The following is a 22,784-nucleotide window of genomic DNA, read 5'->3' as shown; positions in this document are numbered from 1 at the left end:
GCACAATGATTGTCAGTTCATCCTCCAAAGGCAACGAGTCACTTTCGAAGAATCTGAACGGTTAAAAAAACGATTTTTTAAAAACGGTGTAGCGACTTTATAATATCCGTATTTATGGGACTGGTTTTAGTTCGCAATTTGTTTACTTCAGACATATTTTGTCTCGTTTTTCTTTAGGTTGGCGGAACGTATAAGGAGCAATGTGCTCTTTAACCTCTCGTTCGAACAATTTATTTATTGAATAAATGGAAGAGCTCATTTTTATACATTTTTAATTTTATCGTAATTTGTTTGAAAATTAATGTGTTGTTGCGTTGCAGTGCTGTTTTTTGCCTGGGTAAAACGCCTTTCGTTACATATTGGGATACAAAAAAATCCAAACCCAATCGGACTGAATGGGTAGATTAATGTGATATAATATGACATGAATGTTTTTATTTTTAACATACTTAAAAAAAGAAAACATTTACTTGATATTTTTCCATTGTGTTTGCAGGTACCATTTGACCTCTGTCAATTTGACTCCCCAATATTTGAAAATACATTATTTTTTCATTGATATGCATCCACTTATTTAATTCAAATCAAGTAAAAATCTGACAAAGCAGATAGCGAAATCTTATTTTTCCGTGAATATACCAGTTCGAAGGTATGATATCTCGTGTTTTTGTGAACGCATCACTGACATCTTCCTGTTTTTTTCTGATTGGCACTCTTGATTGACACGTGCGCATCACGTCCTTTCCCCGAGACGCCGTCAGTCAACATTCACGTACTTCATAAGCAGGTACGTCAAAATACATATTATTTTATTTATTGTGACATTACAACAGGCAAACAATCGAAAAATCATATCTTTACGATTCCGCCGCTTGGGCCTTCCGCGTTAGCAGTCACACAAGCGTCTGAACAGTCTCCATTTTGGAAATATTTTGAGATGATACGAACACAAATGTGGAAATGACGCCTTTTCAAATGTCATTCACACTAATGACTTCAGTATACTTTTCAGAAGTGTTGTCGTGTCAAAGCAGTTAAATCGTTATCGTCATTTTTCAATAAAAATACATTTCGTTTCTTGTTTGGGGTCCCATTCGTCTCCACTTCCGGTTAGTCATGACCAGGTTCCAAAATACTTCGACATCATGGCGTCTTCCAATTTATCACCAATTTTACACACTTTTCTTGATGCATAATAAAACCACTAGAGTTAAAAGCCGTGGGTTTTATCATATGAAACTGTTATTGCCCTATTTTCCATCTTTACTATTCCCCAACTCATACCATTATTTTATCATTGCAGGTGGACTCATGAATTTTTATTGTGATTATTTTTGGAATGACACGCAGCAGTGATCATGGAGTCCAAGCCGAGCCAAAAGCAAACAGATGACTCAGGTAAGCGCCACTCAAACTCTTTCAGGGGGGAAGGATAGATAACGTGCCAGTCAAAGTTGAAATAAAAGCGAGCGAGCGAGTGAGTGAGGTCCCCATTGAAACAATGGCCGACTGCGGTAATCCGCCTGTTCCAATGACCTCCTACAAATGGAAAAGAATTGGCAAGGAGAGTTGAATACCAAGAGCGAGTGCTGCTTCAATGTAAGCAAAAGAACTCCTGCGAGTGATGTTGATGCCAAGTGTTTGCTAAGAGTTGAATGATGTGACAGGGAAAAAAAAGGAAAGCCCTTTTGAAGTGATTTTACATGCGGAAGCCTGCCCAAGATGTCGCACGGTTGCATAAGTGTCCGTTTTTTGTATTTTGTCTTACATGTTCTATTTTTCTTCCACTTGGACATTAAGTTGTATGTTTTAAGTAGGAACAGATGCATATCAAACCATATTTCACATCGGCTACACTATGTGGGCACTTAGCGAGACCACATAACGATACTTAATGTCTTGATGTCTTGCAATTATGATGTTTTTTTTTCCCGTACAAAAACCCAAACATATTGAACATTTTTGGGGTGTAATAATGTCATCTTAGAACTGTGCTGTTGTGCGAGGCTTTTCTCCGGGTATTCCTGTTCCCTCCCATCATCTAAAAACGTGTGGTGGGTTCATGAAACACTGGCAATTTTCCTTCTGGGGTGAGCGTTCATCTACTGTATGTGTGACTTGCCATTGAATGGCAACCAGTTCAGGGTGCCCCCGGAGATGGATGGGATGAGTTCCACCACACCCTTGTGAGGTCACAAAATGGAGGGATGTGATATTTTTTAGTATTATTAGCATAGCTCGGTATCGGTAGCATCCATTCACTTTTGGTCTTGATGACTTGTGTGTGTGTGGCGGCAGACAGTTTAAGACTTAATTTGTAAGACAGAGCAAAAGAGTCACTAAAAGTCCCCAACGGTGCAGCAGCCTGATGCAAGCGTGGCGTTCCCGCCACCCCTTTTGAGTGTCGCGGTGTCTGCGTCGCCGCAGTCTAACCTCCAACCTCAAATTGGATCCATCACGCCATCAGATCCAGCGTCTGTTTCTGAGACTTTCCACACGTGGAAAGTCAAATTGTGATAGCAGCTGCCATTGTTTCATTGTGGGTCTCCCACATACGTTGAGAGAAGACCCAGTGGGTGGTCACTGGCGCATCCAACTCCAGATGTTCACGACGCCTTCACATCTGCAAGCCATCTCTGCGGAACAGCACCTTCTCTTTTTTTCTGCACCCCCCCCACCTTACCACCATGTTTTTGAGCACGCACCAGGACAATCTCGCTCTTTGTCGACTGCACAGTCCTTCCATTGTCACCTCATTAAAACATGGTGGGATGGCTTTTATAATGGTCGCCGTTCAAGACCTTTGAGACCGAAATCCTGTGGAGCCCGCACACTTCACTTTTGGAAAACTGTCTATTCCCCCCCCCCCGTCCGCCCTGAACACATTTGACTTGCAAGACAGCATATATACCGTGATATGAAACTGCCCTTTTTTTTGAGGGGGGGGGGGGGGGGGACTGCTGGTTCTTACCACATTAGGACTTTTATTCTGAAAGGACTTTAAAAACGATGGTATTCCGAAGCTCCTTCAAAGCTGATATGTGGAATGTCTGAACGGCCTTGCACAGCGCGTCGTAATCCGCCAAAAGTCTCAAGTATGCGAGAGGGAGCCGCTGCGGCGTCCGCCGTCTTCTCACGCACAAGCGAAAAAAAACGTTACGCTAAAACAGGATATTGTCGTTATGAAAAATGCTACTAAAAACGTCAACAAAGCCATGACGATAGCCAAAGCTATTCTATTGTCATGATTTGTGTCACTTTGGCTTGCTGAGCGCAAAATAAAACATTGTTTTGTTTGAATGAGCTGTCGTTTTTGAGATGGCAATGATTTTTGACAATAGCATCATGTGACTCAGATTGCTGTTGAATAAAAAAATATAAAATAACAAGCTCAGTCGTGCTCAAAACCGCTTGTGGCTTGAGGGCTCATTTGCATATCCACATCCTCAAAAAGACAGCGAAAGCCTCATCAAAGATGTTAGATGAAAACAATTTCAGCGGCAGGATTTGTATATTTTGGCGCGGAATTGTTATTTTTGAATTTTTCACAAAGTAGCGCTCGTTATCCAAGATACACACAAACTCCTTCCACCATCCCAAAGCCCCAAAACCACGACCAGATCTTATTCGCAGTCCCGTCCGAAAGACTCGGGTCATCGTTTCCTGTCCCCCTTTCGTTTCAGATGAAGGCTTTATTTGGCTAACCGCGGGATTATTTTCGTAGCTTCGGAGAACACCCAAAAGCATGTTTGGCTGGCTGCGCCTCAAAATGGGGATGGAAATTGACGGACGGGTGCTTGTTTGGCGTGTCGCCGAGCCCGGCGTACTTGGAACAAAAGCAGCTAGCATTGCAGCGGCGCCCCAAAAAGTTGCTGTGCTAAAAAATAACATAAAAAAAAATGTTACTCCAAAGACTTTGCTGTCATCATTTGGATATGTTGAATTGCGCCGTCGGAATAACGCGACATTTTTGAATAGAAGCCCGCGGAAACCAAACAAAGGCTAGCGGAATTAGGAGCACATTTAAACATTTAGCATTGTCAAAACACCAGAGAAAGCTCGTAAACATCGGCCGTTATTTAAAAGAAAATAGAGACACAAATCAATCGCGCTTTAGTTTATAACGCAACATTTTGTTTAGCTTCGCTATTAATAAGAAGAAGACATGCCACTTTTAGGACATTTCAGGCTCGATTAGCACCCAACTCGGACAACAATAATCATAATAATAATAATAATAACAATACATTTAATTTCAAAACGCCTTTCAAGGTCACTTTACAGTCACAGCATAAGTTTTTTTTCTGGGGGTGAGCAGCGGCAGCATCGCTCAACCTGGAATAACTCAAATAGATAGCTAGATAGCCAGCTAGGTAAGATATAGCAAATAGCTAGCTAGCTATGTCGCCCGCTAGATAGCTAATAGATAACTAGATAGCTTCAATCTGCAATACTTCAGGACCTAGAAGCAAGCAACCACTCATTTGATGATAGTGAGATAAAATGGCAGTGATATAGAGCCAGGGTTAACGGCACAACTTTAGTTCATTGACAACGGTCTTCGGATAAGGAGCTAAACGTCCGACGCCTTCAAGGAAGTACAGATGATGGCTAAAGAAACCACATCCTGTATGACTGAGAGCCTACACAGATGTTTGTTTTTGTCTCCATGGTTTATTAAAAGAAAAATAACATATTGTTTGTGATATCATGTTGAAAAAAATCACTTCATTCACTGACGGCGATTTCTGGATTGAGTTTGTCGAAAGCTTCACGGATGGAATGAGCTGTTTGAAGATGCGGTTTGGACGATTTTCCTCGTCTCGTTTGCGTGGCCAATCAGATCCGTTGCTGATTGTTTGCAGCTTTTTGGAAAATGTTTGCGTTTTCTGTGTGTGTGTGTGTGTGTGTGCGATATTGCTTGGCAACCACACCGGTGAAGGCACATTAGGTCTCCGTGTGAAGCACCTTGGCGGCCCCGTTCAGCCTCATACAGTGACACCTTGGTTTACGAACTTCATTGGTTCCCAGAAAGAGTGTGTAAGATGAAAATTTAATTTCCCATAGGAAACCATTAAAATGAGAGTAATCCGTTCCAAGGTCCCCATAAAAATAATTTTCTACAAAATATACCTTATTTTATGGATAATAAAATCACTGCTGCGTTCTTGACCAATCACGTGGCTTTAACCGACGACTGGGGGCGGGGAATAGAGGACAAAAATGAGTCGGCTGCCATTTTCTTGTTAGGAGAATTGGCTCGTTTGCAAACGACACATCACTCATTGTGGCGCTCCGTGTGTATCCCGAAAAATAGTTTGTATGCCAAGGTAAAAAATTCCTAAATTTAACGTTTGCAAACCGAACAGTTCGTAAGCCAAGGGGTTCGTAAACCGAGGTATCACTGTATATGCAACACAAGTCCATCGTCGCTCACTCGTCACATGCAGACTTCTTTCAATAAATAACACAAATATATTCTCACACACGCACTTAGATATAGAGGGAGGCATGTATAAAGTACATGCATTTCATATAATTTAAATAATTTATATGTACACTTCCCCTTCACACCCTGACTCGGACCAGTTCATCCAGAACAGGAACGCCGCACCGCTTGGTGGATTGGCGACGTCGAAATTCTGGACCCGCGTTTTCTTCAGCAGAAATCATTTTTTTAGTCGCCGCCCACCTGCGGAGAGCACATCAACGGAACGTCGCGTAGGATTTCGGACGGCGTCCCTTACGTCCGGTGACGTTTCCTGGATAGGGCGCAGACGCAGGAAGTGTCGATGCGTATCCAGCGCCAGCCGACGGAATTGCGCAGCTGCGTCAGCGCCCGCACGTATGTCTGCGTGGTCTTACATTGCGAGTTCCAGTTCTTGTCGTCGATGCCCCTGCAGCCTCCCTTAAAGGGCCTCGGCGTCCGACAGCGCGTCTCGTAAAAGTATTGCTTGATCTCCTGCGCCGCGCTGGTTTTAATTTTATCCAGGACGGTCACCGGGGTCCCCCTCGTGTCCACCGCCTGAGTTTTATCGGTCACCCATTGGCTCTCGCTGTCGCACACTGAGTATTCCCCGCGGTAACTCTTGTGTTCGGTGTAGCGCTTCTTCCGCGTCTTGTTTGCTGACGTCTCAGCCTCTGGCCCGCCGCCGGTAAAGTCGTCCGCCATGTACAGCGGCGGCGGCTGCAGCGGCGCCCGGTCGCTCAGCAGCACTCGGGGCGAATTGAAGCGCTTGCGCTGCCTCAGTAGGTCCGAGTTCAACATCATCGCCCGCCCCTCTTCCACGCCGGAGCTGCTCTCGCCGCTCCGGGGGGCCTCCCCCCACTGCTCGGCGAGGAGAACCGGCGTCGCGTCCCGGTGCTCGGCCCGCCTGCTTTTCCCCTGCTGGTTCTGGTTCGCACGGTTCTTGCCCCTGGTCAGGTCTGCCTGGAGAAGCTGAATGATGAGTGAGTTTAAAGGGTCCGGACTGGACGGCGGCGGCTGCTGCCGCTGTTGGTGTCCCTGGCGACTGCTGTCCATATCCGTTGCCTGGATACCGTAGAGGTACACGAGGACCATCACGTAGAGCAGGATGGACATCACTAGATTCACCTGCAAGATCTGCAAAGACAAGACAGAGGAAGTTGGAGCCCCAAGTCTTTCAGACTTCCCGGTGATGTGCAGCGCTGATGTTTGCTATCTTAGCATCCCCGTGACACCTTTGTGGACGTCGCAAACTCGTCAGTGACTTTAGATCAAACTGGATGATTTCAGTTTAGGCATGAGCACTTCTGTACCAGTTGAACCACTGTCTGCTTGATACTTTCCACGTGGTCTCACAGTTCTTCCTGAGAGGTACCACTTACATGAAGGAATTCCATTAGATTAGTGTCCCCTATACTTACTTGTCATGTCTTTTTTATGATACTGGTGTCGCGTGTTCTACCGGACACCAAGTCCTTGTGTGTTCTAACTACTTGGCCAATACAGACGATTCTGATTCTGATTGAAACTAGTCATTCATGGCCTTGTCACATCCTTTTCTGGATTGCTATTATGGTGGAGGAGTGGCTGACGCATCCACAAAGCGTCTCCAGTTGATCCAGAATACTGCTGCTCACCTTTTGACAGGTACTCGTAAGAGGGAGCATACAACTTATACTCTCGCAATCGTTCACTAGCTCCCTTTTAGAGTTCCTTTTCAAGATGCTATTATTTGTTTTTCAACCTTTCAATGGCCATCTTACCTCTCTGAGCCCTGACGCACCCGTCTGGTGATTCAAATCGGCGGAGCCGACGTTTTTAGAGGTACCGAGGATTGAACAGAGGCTTTTCCGTTGTCACTGCACATCTTTAAAACTCATCTCAAACCTCATACTTTGGCTTATGACTTATTACCAAAACAAAATAAATCACCAAAATCCTGGTGAAGGAATTGGATTTATGATTCTCCCAAATCTTGCTTCCCGATTCTGGTCACGTTGTGTTCTGTGAAGAGTAAATGCATTGTGTACATACTGTAAATTACTCCCAATGGCAGGTTGGAACAAGAGGAAGCATCTGTCGCCTCGGGGAGGGCGGCAAATGGAGAATTCCTCGCAATCTCAAACAGGGCAGAGTTTTGCAACGTTGTGCTCGCCGTTGACTCGCCGTCATTGGCAGCCCAAAACATAGAATCGCCCCATGTTGAGAAGCTCCTTTGAGTCATTCTTAAGGCCAAGTCACGATCCAAAAATGCGACGCCCCGAGTGGTCCTCAAGTCGTAAATAGCAGCAAACGTGTTTTCAAAGGAAGTCATCCAGTGATTGTGAGACTTGCTCAAGGACAATTTATCTTTTTCATGTGACATTCAGATGCTTCTGAGCTGGGGAATATTAACCCGACCAATCTGGATGCTGGTGCTTCATGTGATTTTCATTTCTGTATTTATTATCCCCATAATTAGCACGGATTCTGTACTTTCCTGCCATTTATTTTATTTTTTTTTCTGTCGTCAGTGGTGACCATCGAAAGTCAATGTTGTCGAATGAAGCGAATCCCGTTTGCAAATCAAAGGAAAGTGGCCCAAGTCAGACGACCAGCAGAAGTACAGTGATACCTCAGCTTACGAACGCTTTAGCTCATGAACTTTTCGCCTCACAAACATTAAATTTGCGAGCATATAGTCTTGGCTGACAAACTACTTTTTGACGGACGAACCAAACCACACAGGTGACTGGCGGACTAGTTTTTGTCACCCCCTTTCTTTGAGTACAAATGTTATCGAGTGGAGTACTTTTGCTATTATGGTATTGATAAAGACCCGACCATAGGCTAGTGTTAAGCTGAAGAAGGTCTGTCATTATATTCATGACTGTATGAATATGATAATGACTGTATGTATGCTTTCATAAAGCTGTTTTTTTCTTAAACAGTACTGTGATTGTTTTGCAGATTCTGATGCGATGGTTCAACCCTTGCAATTGGAGCACAGGAAAAAGATACAAGCGAAAAAAAAGGTAGGAACATATTTATTTTTTAAAAAAGTGCATCTCATGTTAGATATCCTTCCATGTGTTGAAAAAATAATAATAATTGACTTTGTAGTTTGAGTGAAAATGGCCCCAAAGTATGAACAAATTGACACTGTCCTGTGTGTTTTATTTTGATTAAATTAAAATGATCATAATCATCATCAGGCACCTGCAGAGCTCACTGATAAGATAATAACAACCCCCCCCCCCCCCCCCCCCATTTTGATCATTCTATTATGTTTCATTTGAATAACGCGTAAAATTATCCGCTACCTTTGATTCAGTGCCCCCAAAAATAAAAATAAAAATAATGTTTCAACCCTGCTGAATTTGTTTGAAATAGAAAAACAATATTAGCCCCGTTCAAGGATGAATTATTGGCTCCATTTTAGAAGGTGTTTTGCCCTAATTGTTGTCTGTTCTGAAGTGACGTGATCCTTGAAGTGAACTCTCATCTTTTTATTTATTTGCATTTGTTTCCATGTTAGCGCTTTGTTATAGCTTCAGCTGTTGTTAAAGCCTTCTATCAATCAATATGTATTGTATTGTATTGTATTGTATTTTGTACAGCCTCCCCTTTTCAAGCTCAGATAACTCTAGACCCATATAACTTGGTAATTAATTCTTTTTTTTCTGATGAAAGAAGAGAGTCTAGGTTTTCTTATACTGCATTGAATGATGATGTAGTCCTAAAATAATAATATTAATAACAACAATAATAATAATAATAATAATAATAATAAATAATAACTTTTATTTCAAGCACCTTTCAAAGCTCTCAAGGACACTTTACAGTCACAGACAAGCATATATACAATCATAAATAAAATACAATTATAAATAGAAACAAGCTACACAGAAAATGCCATTTTAAATAGGTGGCTTTTAAAAGTGAATATTCTGTGGCTCCTGTAATTGGAGTGAAAGTGACAAAAACCCTGGCACCTCGTCTGGCCGTCGTGAATTAATGTAATGGACCACATCGGCTTGAGTGACTGACTCAAATCTACGCGTGGCACAAACGCCGTCGCTACCATACGTGACCTCCTGCAAGCTTCGCTCGGGTTAGCCGGCGAGCATATGGATAACGTCAGCGTTGCGCTACCCCATCGGCGAGTAGAAAAGCCATTTCACGTCCTATTTTGGCTGCCGGGCTATCAAGGTAAGGCACCTTCAACTTATTTTTTGATGAATCGTTGCATGCGGCGGCGTGCGGGCGTGCACGCGTCTGCTCCGTGGCAGCCCTGGGCTCTATTTGCGTCTCGATAGGACTGCGTGTTTGCGGTATTTTAGATGCCATCAAACATTTTTCTGATGTCAAGTTAGGAAACAAAAAAAAAATGGTGTTGGTTGTCCTATAACAGTCCAGCTTAAAGACGCAATGAAGTGATTAGCATCACCCGCCTGCATGGCCCTTTAACGGCAGTCTTCAAGCTAATAGGCATCAACTGTTCAGAAATAAATAAAATGTGAACTTTCTGATTAGCTGATAACACAATTTTTTTCCTCCTATGTTAAAAAAACAGATCAATTTGCTGGGTTGTTTGAGAGGGACAAACTCCGTTGCCAGTTACAGATGGGACGTTTAGCGTCAGAGCTTTAGAGGACAGTGTGCCAGAGCAGCAAATCCTCCCCCTTAGGGATTTTCAACCCGTAGCGTCTGAGCGCTAATTCTGCCCAGTAGACTCCAGATGTTTGCCCATCAACATTAAAAAATCCAAATTAAGAATTGTGGCAAAGTTATTCTCCTTCTTATCATTGTCTTGATCATCGGATCAGCCTCATTTGGGCCCAGAAAGGACCAACGCAGGAAGATTGGGCCAAGATCGTCACGTTTGCGTGTCGCTAAACACCGGCGATGTTTGTGAACATTTGATACGGATGGAATGAAATGACATGGCGTGCCTTGAAATTTGCTCCTTATTGTCCTCCGACCTGCGCCTCACTGTCGTTTCCAGCCGTAAGGTCGTCAAGCTCACTTAAAAAAGGGAAGGGCGGAATGTTAATAGTGAATTTCAATTGACATGTCACGGCCTCGGGGGAAGGGGAGGTGAGTCATCTCGCCGTGATGCCCTGGCAAAAGCCAGGAAGATGTTTGTGAATGCTAGCGACGCCGGTTGTTAGCGCTCAGAGACGAATCCTCCCACCTCTTTGACGGGGAAGTGACGATGCAGTGGGTAGTGGCTTTTACAGTAAACCTGGAAGTTCGTCATCCATTGACAACTACCATCACAAAGGTAAATAAAACAACTTTATTATATAGTACAGTTTATTTCTTTAATTACAATACAATAGCACATTTATTATACATAAATAATGTCTAATTTGTGTAGTTTTAAAGCTTATTTCGTAGGAAATGATCTTTTATGGGGACCTGGGAACGTATTATTCTCTTTTTAATGTTTTTTTCTGGGAAATTATGGGATGTTTGGAAGACAAACCTTTCACCGTACACTCACTTTCTGTGAAACAATTATGTTCGTAAGCTGAGGTATTACTGTACCTCTGACAGTGGATAGCTACTCGTGTCGTCAGGTTGCAACGTGCATGAAAGGGTGACGATAGACCATTCTTTGAAATTGCCTTATCGTGTGGAAAATACGTTAGAAAGACAATTTGATGGAAAAAATTGACCATCCTGCCCTTCATCGGGTCATTTTGCTAACCACGCTACAGTTAACCGGCAAGATTTTTATCAAGTCGATTATTTATTTATTTTTGTCACTGATCATATTTTTTTGAAATGGCAACCATGATCGTATAAACTGGTAGCAGCATTTTCACCATGAAATGCTCTCACGTCATGGTGATTTAGATTTCAATTGTGCAAACGAAATCATTCAGAGTTGAAATTTTGCCAAACCTAAAGACCCATTGGCTGACCCTACACCACCTCATTTTTATGCTTCAACATCTTGGACAGTGACCTTAATTTGACTCCCGTCTGCACTCGCGGGATGATATCGTTGGACTCCGAATAAGGAGAGTCCACTTGATTCTGTTTGATAAGTAAATGGTCCTGCGAGATCATGGGAGGAAGTTAATCCGGCATCAAGCCTAATGGAATCAGCGACACAAGAATAGACGTGGAAGGCTCTAGCGATGGCTTTTGACTTTCCTCCCGCTGTTTTGTGTGCAGGCATGCGTATTTTGTAGTCCTCAGCCAAGGCTCTATGCACTTGTGAATCATCTGGACACAGTGTGGGACAAAGCCAAATGGAGGATTTAAAAAAAAAAATAAACCGCTCCTATGTGGAGTGAGTAAGGGATGGCTAAATTGTTTTGTGTTTGATGCTTGCCGAGCTGTGGGCTCGGATATGATTTGCACGCCTTAAATGATATGATTTACGGGCCTTAAAAGGATTTTGCAAAGTTGCCCCCTTACTGATTTCATATGGGTTTTTTCTTTAATATATCATAGTGTTTGATCGTCGTGCCAGTTTTAGACCACCAGAATGACTATAAAACACCGTTTCAAAATTAAAAAAAAAAACACCAGAAGGTTCAATGTAAAAAAAGTATGTTACGTGATCTCAAAAATGAGATAAATCATGTCGAGAATGCAGCGATGAGCACAAAACATCCCCAAAATGAATGACATCCAAAGAACCGCAGGGCTATTCAGCAGTGAGAGGGGCAAAACTATGAACATTGCCTACAAAAATCAAAACAGAGGCCTGTTAAACTAACCAAAAAAAATTAGAACTTGCAAACTTTTATTCAAATATTGCCTTCTGCTCTTTGAGGAAATGGACATCATGCTGTGGAGGCAATGTGATCGTTTGTGGTAGCTTTGTAGTCATTCAAGACCTTGACAAAATCCAGGATGAAATCCGGAAAAGCCTCCGGTATTTGTTAGCAATTCTGTGAAGAAAAGTGAGCCAAAATGATTTCACGCTAATGTGAAGTGCTCGCTAATTATCGCTTATCACTAGTTGGTTTTTGCTCATGTTTTGTCAGGGGCGCCATGAAACAAGATGGGGGTGGGGGTGAGGCACAAATCAGGAAAGGGGGTGTGTACTTGACACGCTAGAAGAATTGACACGCTAACAAGTTGGTCGTTGTAAACACTGGCCACTCACCAGGCTAAAACTGAGTGAGATGACGAGCCGATTGAAAACCATGATTGTTTCATTGCATAACCCAAAATGGGGGCCCTGTCTAACGTTAGCATCAAGGCTAGATAGTGGCTCGCATGGTCAGCTTCAAAAAAGTGTTCAGGACAAACAAAACAAGTATGGATGGGATAAACGCTCCATATATCAATTTTCAAACTCCGACAAATTTCGCTTATGCACGATTAGCGGGTGAAACCTAGACGTTGTATAACAAACGAGTACGACGAATAGACAAGCACTTCCTGTAGCCATCCAGCCGGGAACCCCATGCCAACTGAAACACAATGGCGCAGCGATGTACGGAATTGACAGACGGCAACCTACAAATGGAAAAATAAAACTAAATCATAATAAAGCTGATGAGTTGCACATGTCGGCCCATTTCCCCTCAGCCCACTCTCCATCGGGACCACGCGAGTCGGACGTTCGCTTTGTTCTCCCACTGGCTAATACAATGAAAACCAGTGGGCAGAGTACACATTAGGGTGGATCACCGCGCCGACGCTTTTTGGAATTCATTGAAGGGTGAAAACATTCCTGTCATTTCGGACGGATCGTCTCCGAGACTCCGTGCGCATCGTCCACGCAAAGAGTCAAGATGTTCAAGTCACATTTCGATATTTAGCTTCATTACCCAGATTAAAGTTGGGATTAGTTTTATTTTAAGGTTGGGGTTAAAACCAAATGGCAGGACAAGCAAGGATTAGCGTGTTCGCGCTTGACACACTGGGCATCGAGTTGCGCCCGTCGGCCGACGGAACATCTGTCGGCTCAAATATCAAAATGGCGACCAGCCAGACTCGTCGAACAGGAACAAATGTAAGCGTCGGTGAAAGTGAAGGGGCATCTAGTAAATGATTTCAGACAGAGAAGCAGGTTAACGGGTCACAAGGGAGCGAGCTAGAGGCGCCGTCATCTGACTGAAGTGCTTGGAATGCGCAGCCTCACCTCAAAACCACTCCGCCCCAATCGCCATCTCCTGACCGTCAAAAACACCAAAACGGGAAACCGCCTTTCCCCTACTTGCGTCGTCATCAAATGAGCGCCAGGCCACGAGCGACGAGCAGCGATATCCCGCATCTGTCTTTGGTCCGGCGTGCCGTGCGAGAGGAAGAGCGAGCCGTACGGCTTACGCTTCATCAAACGCCCTTGCGTTTTTTCCACGCTTGCACGAACCGTAAGAATGCGTTGCGTATAAACACTCCGCTACAAGGATAAACTATCACCAGGCCGGCCCTGAAAATGCCGACCGCGGGAGATGAAAGCGCCCATCTCGATCCCTGCGGAGATGATGTCCTCCAGAAATTGATTGGACGCAAAACGACCGGAATAGGATACAACGTCGTTGAAAGATGATTCTGATCTTTCTGACCATACTCCAGAAACTGTTAAAAGAGGGCTTTCTGAAGGTGTCATTGGCTGAGCACGCTGAAACCTGGCCCATCATAGAGAACCCCCCCGCAAAAAATAAAAAAATAAATAAAAATAACTAACAGATACTGATGGAAAATTCTTCTCCGACTCTTCCTTATTTCGAGACTCAGGTTCAAATCGGTTCCGAGGTGGCAGCCGTCCTTGATTTTCATCACATCGTCCATCGCTCCAATACATTGTGGTCTCGTCAGACCACAATCCACCCCCCCCCCCCCCAATAGGTCCAGGTTTAGATCTATTTAGACTCAAAACGAGGAGTTCTCATTTGAAGGTAAATGACATCAAACTTGTCCGAACTGTGCCTTGATTGGCCACTCGTGCACTGAGGAACAAGCGAGACGATTGGCCGAGGAATGGCGGAAAATGTAGCGTTATCTGAAACGTTGAGGATTAGATAATCCTGAATGGTTTAGACAACCACTGCGAGAGGACAGTACGTCGCTTTTAGTTTACAGAATGGTTCTCAAATGTAATTAGCGTGGGGAGGGGGGTTCTAGGTGAGGCTGGGCTGCATCAGGTGTTCCACAAAAATTACATCCATAAAAATAGATACATCGATAAATACATAAAAGAGATAAACACATAAATCAAATGAAAAGATAATAAGAATAAATCAATGAAAAAAAAGCAAGGAAATAAAACAATAACGACATCCCTGCGTATGGCGTTAAGCAGGTCACAGTTTATGATCGGTTGAAGGTTGGAAACTGCGCTGATGCAAAATATATAAAAAAAATCAGGATGAAAAGTTTCGGCAACGGCTAGCATGAAGCTAATGCTAAAACGGACAGATAAAAATGCTTGTGTGTGTCTGTACAACAATACTAGCTCTTTGTTAGCGCTTAGTAGTGCTCATTTTCCCCTGTTATGTGCGTGTGTCACTGGTGCTTCAGAACACCCAGCATTTTTTATCTATCAAGGCGTGGGCCTCAAAATCACAATTTGTTGGCCCCTATTTGGCCCACGGGCCATATGTTTAAGACCACACGAAATAGGGCGTTTGCTATTTTTTTCAGACTCTGATGATGTAATGATAGTGAACTTTATGGAGAGTGTTCAAGTAACCCGACAGCCATGATATGATTTAAATTTTCATTTTGATTGTTGCTGGCTTGTGTTTTTTGCTTCTTTAAGGCTGAGCAGTAACGTCACAATATTCTCCTGGTCCACTCGTAAAAAGTAACGATTTAGTCATGGATCCAGAGCAGGCCTGTTTTTTCAATATATTTATTTATTTCTGGCCTTTATCGACATCATGTTCAGCTGTCACGCCCCAAGACTGAAGACTGTTAAAACAAATTGTTGCCCCCCCCCCCAAATTCCACCCCCCCCCCATGCTGGCAAGTGGCCAAAGCCGCAAGACGACGTTTGGCCTGTAGATGCGTCGGATGTTCTTTTCAAGAGCCCATAAAGTCGACACGCAGCGTTGGTGCATGCCTCGTCTCCTTTTCTCTGCGTCCTAATTCGCCCACCACTGGCATGGGGGGCGGGGCGCGGTGGGGTGGAGGGGGGGGGGTGTCATCCCAACTCGCCGCTGCAACAGCTGTTTTATCGCCTCTGTGCGCCGGCACGCACCGTGTCACGCACTCCTGTCGAGTGTCAATGACAGGAATGGTAGTGGTGGATGGGGGGGGGGGGGGTGAGAGACTGTAGCAAAACTCCCACACCCGCTTAGCCTATGCATATTCATTAACTGTCATTCGTGAAGAGCGCCATTCCTGAATTAGTTTTTTTTTTATCATGCTTGGGTGCTGTTGAAGCCCTGGTCTGACCTCTCGCAATGTTTTTCCTTTCCACAAGTAAGCAGCATTTCCCTTTTGTCCATGTTAGCGCTTTGTTCCAGCTTCAGCTGTTGTTAAAGCGCTATATAAACCAATATGTATGTGTTTTGTACAGCCGCCCTCATTTAAAACTCAGATAAATCCAGACTCATATAACTTTTAAACATTTTTTTTTCTGATGAAAGAAGAGAGTTGAAGGTTTCTTAAGCTGCGTTGAATGTTTATGTCGTCCTAAAATTACCTATATGGCTATCTCGCTAGTTTGCTAGGTGTCTAGCTAGCTATCTATTTGCTATTTGTTAGATAGCTAGCTAGCTTTCTATCGATATTTGAGTGAGCCGCGCAATTGAGACGCTAATGCTAGCGACGCTCCGCAGCAGTTGTGCATACGTGTCAGGGCAATCGGATCAGAGACAAAAACGATATTGTCGGACTTACATAACAAGTCCCTGCACAAGCGAAAGGTGCCTGTGAGGCATTGAAAACATGCAAGAACCCTTCACCGGATGTCAAGTGCCTTCCGAATAATGACAGAGGAACATTTTTTTTTACATTTTGCACATGCAAAGTATTATTATGGATGCAAAATACGCTTCCGGGTATTTCCGAAGCATGTGAGTGAGTGGAATCACCTTTACACCCCCCCGCCAGCCCCTTTTCCACAAAGCTACCAGCGCCAGCACATCGTCTGCTTTCCACTCCCTGAAACACATCGCCACGGCTTTCTGCACAGCTCCAGAGGCCGCTGGCAATATTTGCGCGCAACTTCAAGAAACCCAACCCTCTACCTGCACAAAGACACGCACGGGGAGTATCTCCTCCTTTCATAGTCTTTTTTTGTATGAGAGGAATGAAGCTTTTAAATACATAACGTGCGTTGATGAGAAGGTTTCTTCAGCCGTCATCTGTACTTCTTTGAAGGTGTCGGACATTTCGCTTCTTATCGAAGAGGCTTCGTCAGCGAACTAAAATTTGCTGGTAGTTTTGGACCTATATATATATCCCTACCGTCCAGACGTGGCGGTGCCAGACTCTGCTATGATTAGTCCCCGCTCTCAGGTTGGGGGAAGCATCGGACTATTCCCTGAGGCGACACTGATTACTTCTATTGTCGTGCTTGATTACGGGGTCGACGACTGGCCTGTTTGCCCCATTTGCTCTGGTATCACCTCATCGTAACTTCAGCCTATGTTGCCTCAGAAGTCTGTTGTACGAACGATTCAAATTAAACCTCACCCACCATGGCGTTTTAGTGAATGGTTTTGCTGTTTTATGAAAATAGCTTCGTTTACTTTGCTTTCTTTCGCTAAGATTTTAACCTCATTGTCGTCAAATGAGTGGTTGCTAGCTTTTAGGTGCATATGTACTGCAGATTGAGGCCCACTAGTATTAAAAAAAAAAAACATTTTTAGTCCGCTGACCAAGCCTCTTGGATAAGAAGCGAAAGGTCCGACACCTTCATAGAAGTACAGATGACGGCTTAAGAAACCTTCTCACCGATGGACCACTCCTGTATGACTGAGAGTTTGCATAGACATGTAACGTGCGTTGTGCAAAAGGTCAATATTTACTTTTTTCAACCGGCCAAGTTGAGTTCATTCACAAGTTGCTTTTTTTTTTTTTTTTTTTGACCTCCTCCGAAAAGCGTTTTTCTCAACTTGATATGAAGCAAAACGTAAAATGGTCCTACCGTAATGAAGGTAACCATAGCAACGGCCGGTTAGTATCCAACAGAGTCGACATGAAGGTAATTCTTGGATGGAATCCTTTGACCGAAAACTTCTCTGTCTGAGGAGGGCTGCCTGCGCGCCACCAACGCCACCGCCACACCGATTGTGGAAGGGAGACGAGCGGAGAGGATCAGGGTGTGCGTAATTCTCACTCCCTTCGTCCCTCCCCCCTTCACTAGCTCCCCCCTTCCTCCTCGATTCTCACCCCTTCCGACATAATCTACACACACGGTGATGCAGGACAGATGGTTGTCGGCGCGTGTCGCCAACGATAGCGGGCTGCGCGTTAGCCAACGCAGCCGCTGCGCAAACAACTACAGAGCCAAAGTTTGTCTTGGTTTTTCCTTCTGTTTTATGTCAAGTGGCGGTGCGGAAAAAGTAGATCAGTGTGTTGTTGTTGCTCATTGTGGGGGCACGAGAGGCTCGGGAAAACCGGAGTATAAGACGCACCCCCAAGAATAGCGTAGTTTCAAACTTTTTGCATATATTGTTTACGAACGCTTTAGCTCACGAGAATATAGTCTTGGCTGGCGGACTAGTTTTCATTCTAGTTTCTAGTTTTCGTTGAGTGCAGATGTGGTTTGTTATCAAGTGGGGTACTTTTGCTATTATGAAACTAAAAAAAAAAGACCACACCACAGGGTAGCGCTTAATCGGCACCCAAGCATGATTAAAAAAAAAAGAAAAGAACACATTCGGGAATGGCAAATAATAATAGTCCATTTCATTTCTAAACGCCTTTCAAAACTCTCAAGGACACTTTACAGTCATAGGATATTTTTTTCTGCGGGTGTGCAGTGGCAGCCGTATGCGCCAGCGTTCACTCTACCCCGAAGTAACAAAATAAAAAAAAATAATAACAAATAATATGACAACACAAACAGGTAACAAATTGCTAACAGCCAGCTAGATTATTATAGTTTTAACTTTTTCAACATACTTAGTTTGTTATTTCATCTTGTATTGTATCTTTTTTATTAACTCATTCGGTGCCAGACGTGCAAAAGTTCATTGTGACAAGCAGGAAAGTAAAACTCCCTTCAGACAATAAAACTCCGCGTGGAAGAATCCCATCTGATCAGCGCAGCCGAGTATCAAGTATCCCAACTGTAGACTTGCTTGCATCCCTTCAAGGAATGTCATTGCTGGCATGTTGCTCTGGATTACGTACGGCAAGAAAGCCCTCGTGACCAACACCTACTTATACAGTGATACCTCAGCTTCGTCTCATACGTGTGATTAAAATGTGCGGCTCTTTTAGTTTTGCGTCGTGATGATGGGTGGGTGGGGGACGACAATGGCGTTTTTTTTTTTTTTTTTTTTTCCAGAGGAATAAACGTCGCTGATTAACAGAGCAGAACGCTGCATTATTTATCCTGCACTTTATCTTAGGGAAGGAAGGCATTGTGGAAGGAGAGAAGGTTCTGTTCCGCCTTAAAAATAGAGCCACAAAATATTATTATTCATAACACTTCAGAAATCATCAGAAAAAAAATACAAACATAAATGAATAAGAAAATAATCAATAATAAAAAAAAATATGATAATGATAATAATATTGGTCATGCTAATGAGGATACAATACAATACACATTGATTGATATAGTGCTGAAGCTGTTAAGCTAATAATAATAATAATAATAATAATAATAGTCATAACAATAATGATAATAATGATCTGTGCTGTATGTCATGCATATTAGCATATTTGACAATAAAGGTGACTGACTTTTTGACTTTGACAATAATGATGATGATAACAATGATAATAATGATATTAAAAATAATAATTGAAAAAATAATGATAATCATAAATATATAAAAAATAATGATACAATTATATAAAACATATACATTATATATAAATAACACAATTATAATACAATATAATAAGATACAATTATAGAAAATAATGTTTTAATTATTCATGGTAAAACAGCATGACAAAAAAATGGCTCCAATCCCTCACTGACCAAACGTGCATTCCACCACAGCGTCTCTGAACCGTCGGCGACGTGAAACCGGCATTGATTAACGTAACTAGTTGACATGGGAAGGCGTCGACATCACGTTAAAATAATGCATTGACTGTGACGCAGCTCTAAATTACAAACTGCAAAAAATACAATTCAACATAGTTGAAGGGGATGCTAACGCTGACTCGTTATGCAGGACAACAAGACTGGTGATGCGGATGCTCGTCACTTAGCATTTACACGACCCAAAGTTGCAAGTCATCACTATCTCGACGCATCCATTTTCATAAAGTGCCATGCGAACGCTGCCTCCTGCGCCGAGCGCCCGTGGGCAAAAGTGCTCCGGTGCGTTATGAATTAGTCAAGGTTAATAAAGCCTTTTGAATTTTTTAACTCGCCGTAAAGTGCTTTGACTCCATGAAAAAGCCAAGCCTCGTTTTTGGGAAGGAGGGTGGGGGTGAGTTTGTTCGGCAGGCTGTATTCTGTGAAAAAGTACTTTCCTCCCACCACCCCTCTTGATTTTTGACAAAGTCAAGTAAGTTACAACAAATGCTTCATGTCACCATCTGAAAGTAGTACAAAAAAAAACAATGTGTGAAATCCAGCAGTCTGGAAAAGGTTACAAAGCCATTAGAAAAGATTCTGGGTCATCAGCAAACCACTGTCGGAGTCATTCTCCGCAAATCCATAAAACCAGGAACAGTGTGAAACGTTCCCACGGGTTCTCCACCAGCTCAAATTCTTCCAAAAGTGCCACCGCGACTCATGGAAGGAGGAAGTCACGAAAGATCCGACAACGGCATCCGACGGACGCCGTTGCCCTCAGGGTTCAATGTTCTAGCATAAGAAAGACATTGGCCAAAAATGGGAGCGCTCCGTTCCCAGACCAAAACTTACCGCTGTCCAAGAAGAACACGAACAGTTCCCAAAAGACATCTTCGTGAGTCTCAAAGCTTTTGGAAAAACTTTCCCTCGACTGATTAGTCACAGAAATTGGAAGATGAGGGGACCATTATGTCGGGGGTAAGAATGCAATAGTCTGTGGCCGCTTTGCTGCATCGCGATTAGGACGACTTGCGGTGATGGATGGCACAATGACTTTGGCTGTCTATCAAAAAAAAAAAAAAAAATTACAATTTGTAGAGAACACGGAAATCAGGAAGTGGGAAAAAAAAATCACACCACTTGGAGTCTTAAAATAATCATTTTTGGAGGATTCATTGAAGTCACTTCAAACAACTACAGCAATGCTTATGATTCATTTCATTGTAAAATTTGAATACTGTACGTGGTAAAAAATGCTATTGACATTTATAACAAGTTTCAGAGTACCACGTATTATTTTTTTTTCCTGACTCAGCATCCCTTTTGTGAGGTCTCCGCTCAGCTATTAACCAGTAAATAAATACATACACAATAATAATAATAATAATAATAATAATAATAATAATAATAATAATAATAATACATTTCATTTGTAAGTGCCTTTCAAAACTCTCAAGGTCACTTAGATGAATACATAAATAAATAATACACAAATAACTAAACAAATACATAGATAAATAGGTATATAAATACATAAATATACATATACATAATTAAATACATAGCTAAATAAATATAAATGTGGAGCCGAGCTCGCTCTTCCTCATTCCTCGTGTATGGATGACATGTCCGAAGGTGTGTACCCACCAACACGCATGATGCAAATTGCGTATGAATTATTTGCTCCGAATTGAATAGCTGCTTTCTGCATGAAAAATGCATGCTTGCGCGACTTTGTCAAAGAGTTGTCGTGGCAAAGCAAAGGTGTTTCCCTGCCTCTGACCTACTTTTGGATGCTTGCAGGCTCCAACGGGCAATGCGGGATAGCATCGTTTTCTATCTCGTACATGAAAGAAACTGAACGGGGAGATGAATGTTCATGTTTGAAAGCCAGTAATGAAGGCAACCTACCTCCTGTTTATTGATTGATTTTTGGGAGTAGTAGACAATCGCTATCTGCGATCAATGTGTAGTATCTGAGCCATGTTGTCATCAACGGCGTTTTTTGACTGACTGCACTTTGGAAAAATATTGACTGTGATTTCAGCGGCGTTTCCACTTGTATTTGCGTCATTCACTTGAAGTGTGTTGTCACTGACTTTTTACTATTTTGTTGCCCATTTTGTTTTTAGCTTGACTTTTGGCTTCCCTTCACATTTTGGGTCTCCTATGTGAGGAACATTTTGTTGTCCTCTTTTGGAGACATGGAGGTTGTACTGGCTCTTTTTTTCCCCAATGATATGGCCACATTTTTTTCCCTGCAGCCAAATTGGGACTCGAAAGAGAAGCTTAAATCGCAGAGCTAAGAAAAGGAGGGGGGCAAGGGAGTTTGGAGTTCGTTTTTCGGGTGCGGTGGGGGGTGGGAACAGACAGGACAAGAAGGACAGCTTTACTGATGTCTGGGTCCAATTCCCACTCTCGTGGGTCATCGCTTGGCATTGACACACAAAACCATCACAGACCACTTGGGTTTTTTTTTTTTTTTTTTCTTTAAAACCGCAACAAGCAGACGTAAAGCAGCTAATTTAAAAAAATGCAAGAAACAGAGGACAAATTGCACATGGTGGCGAGAGAATAAGTAGATGGCATAGAAAGAAAAGGAAGGTGAAGCCAAGGTCAAAGGTTCGGTTTACTTGTCGTGGCAACCTTAGAGGAGAAAACTTTTTTTGTTTTCTAGCTACGAGTGAGAGTGAGACGGGTGCGTGTAAGAGAGGTTCTGGGTTAGATTGCTCAGTCTGATAAGTGTCGGATTGTCCAATGAATGTAACACAAGAATAAGTGCTCGAATAAATACAAGCCTTTCAAAAAAACAAGATCCACCTGAAGCAAACTGGTATCAGCGTCGAGTGTATTGTGACAATCTTACCTTGCAAAGCCACCATCTTGTTTGAAGATTGCCTTTGTAAAGGCTAATGGCTAAATGTCGCCCGTCCACCCGTGCTATGTCATCTGATTATAGCCCAGTCCCGCTGCTATTCAAATGCTTTACCGTATTTTCCTGCCGCATTGGTCACGCCTGTTATACATTTTATGCTAATAAATGAAAGAAAAAAATGTAAATAATTTGCATTACAGTATGAGTCAGATTTTTTTAATGAGAACTGAAAGCTATTTCAAAATAAAACAGAAGGCTGCATAAGTGGACGATATGCTAACGTTACATACAACAAACTGAGAATGTGCCTCTCTACGTTTCCATCCCAT

General features: G+C 42.9%; 1 protein-coding gene across 1 annotated transcript; it reads right to left on the bottom strand.

Moving 5' to 3' along the window:
- Positions 1-4,660: 4,660 nt before the first annotated feature.
- Positions 4,661-17,676, bottom strand: ntf3 (neurotrophin 3). The gene is made up of 2 exons (XM_088989128.1): positions 17,520-17,676; positions 4,661-6,604 (listed from the first exon to the last, which is right to left on the bottom strand). Exons 1-2 carry the CDS (start codon positions 17,535-17,537, stop codon positions 5,744-5,746), a joined length of 879 nt encoding a protein of 292 aa, XP_088845254.1. The 5' UTR covers positions 17,538-17,676; the 3' UTR covers positions 4,661-5,743.
- Between the last annotated feature and the right edge of the window lie 5,108 nt (positions 17,677-22,784).

This window comes from Hippocampus bargibanti, linkage group LG22, assembly GCF_051943395.1.
Source record: "Hippocampus bargibanti isolate YZ-2025 linkage group LG22, ASM5194339v1, whole genome shotgun sequence".
Classification (NCBI taxonomy): domain Eukaryota; kingdom Metazoa; phylum Chordata; class Actinopteri; order Syngnathiformes; family Syngnathidae; genus Hippocampus; species Hippocampus bargibanti.
The sequence above is the reverse complement of the archived record's forward strand: the minus strand, read 5'-3'. Positions and strand labels throughout refer to the sequence as shown.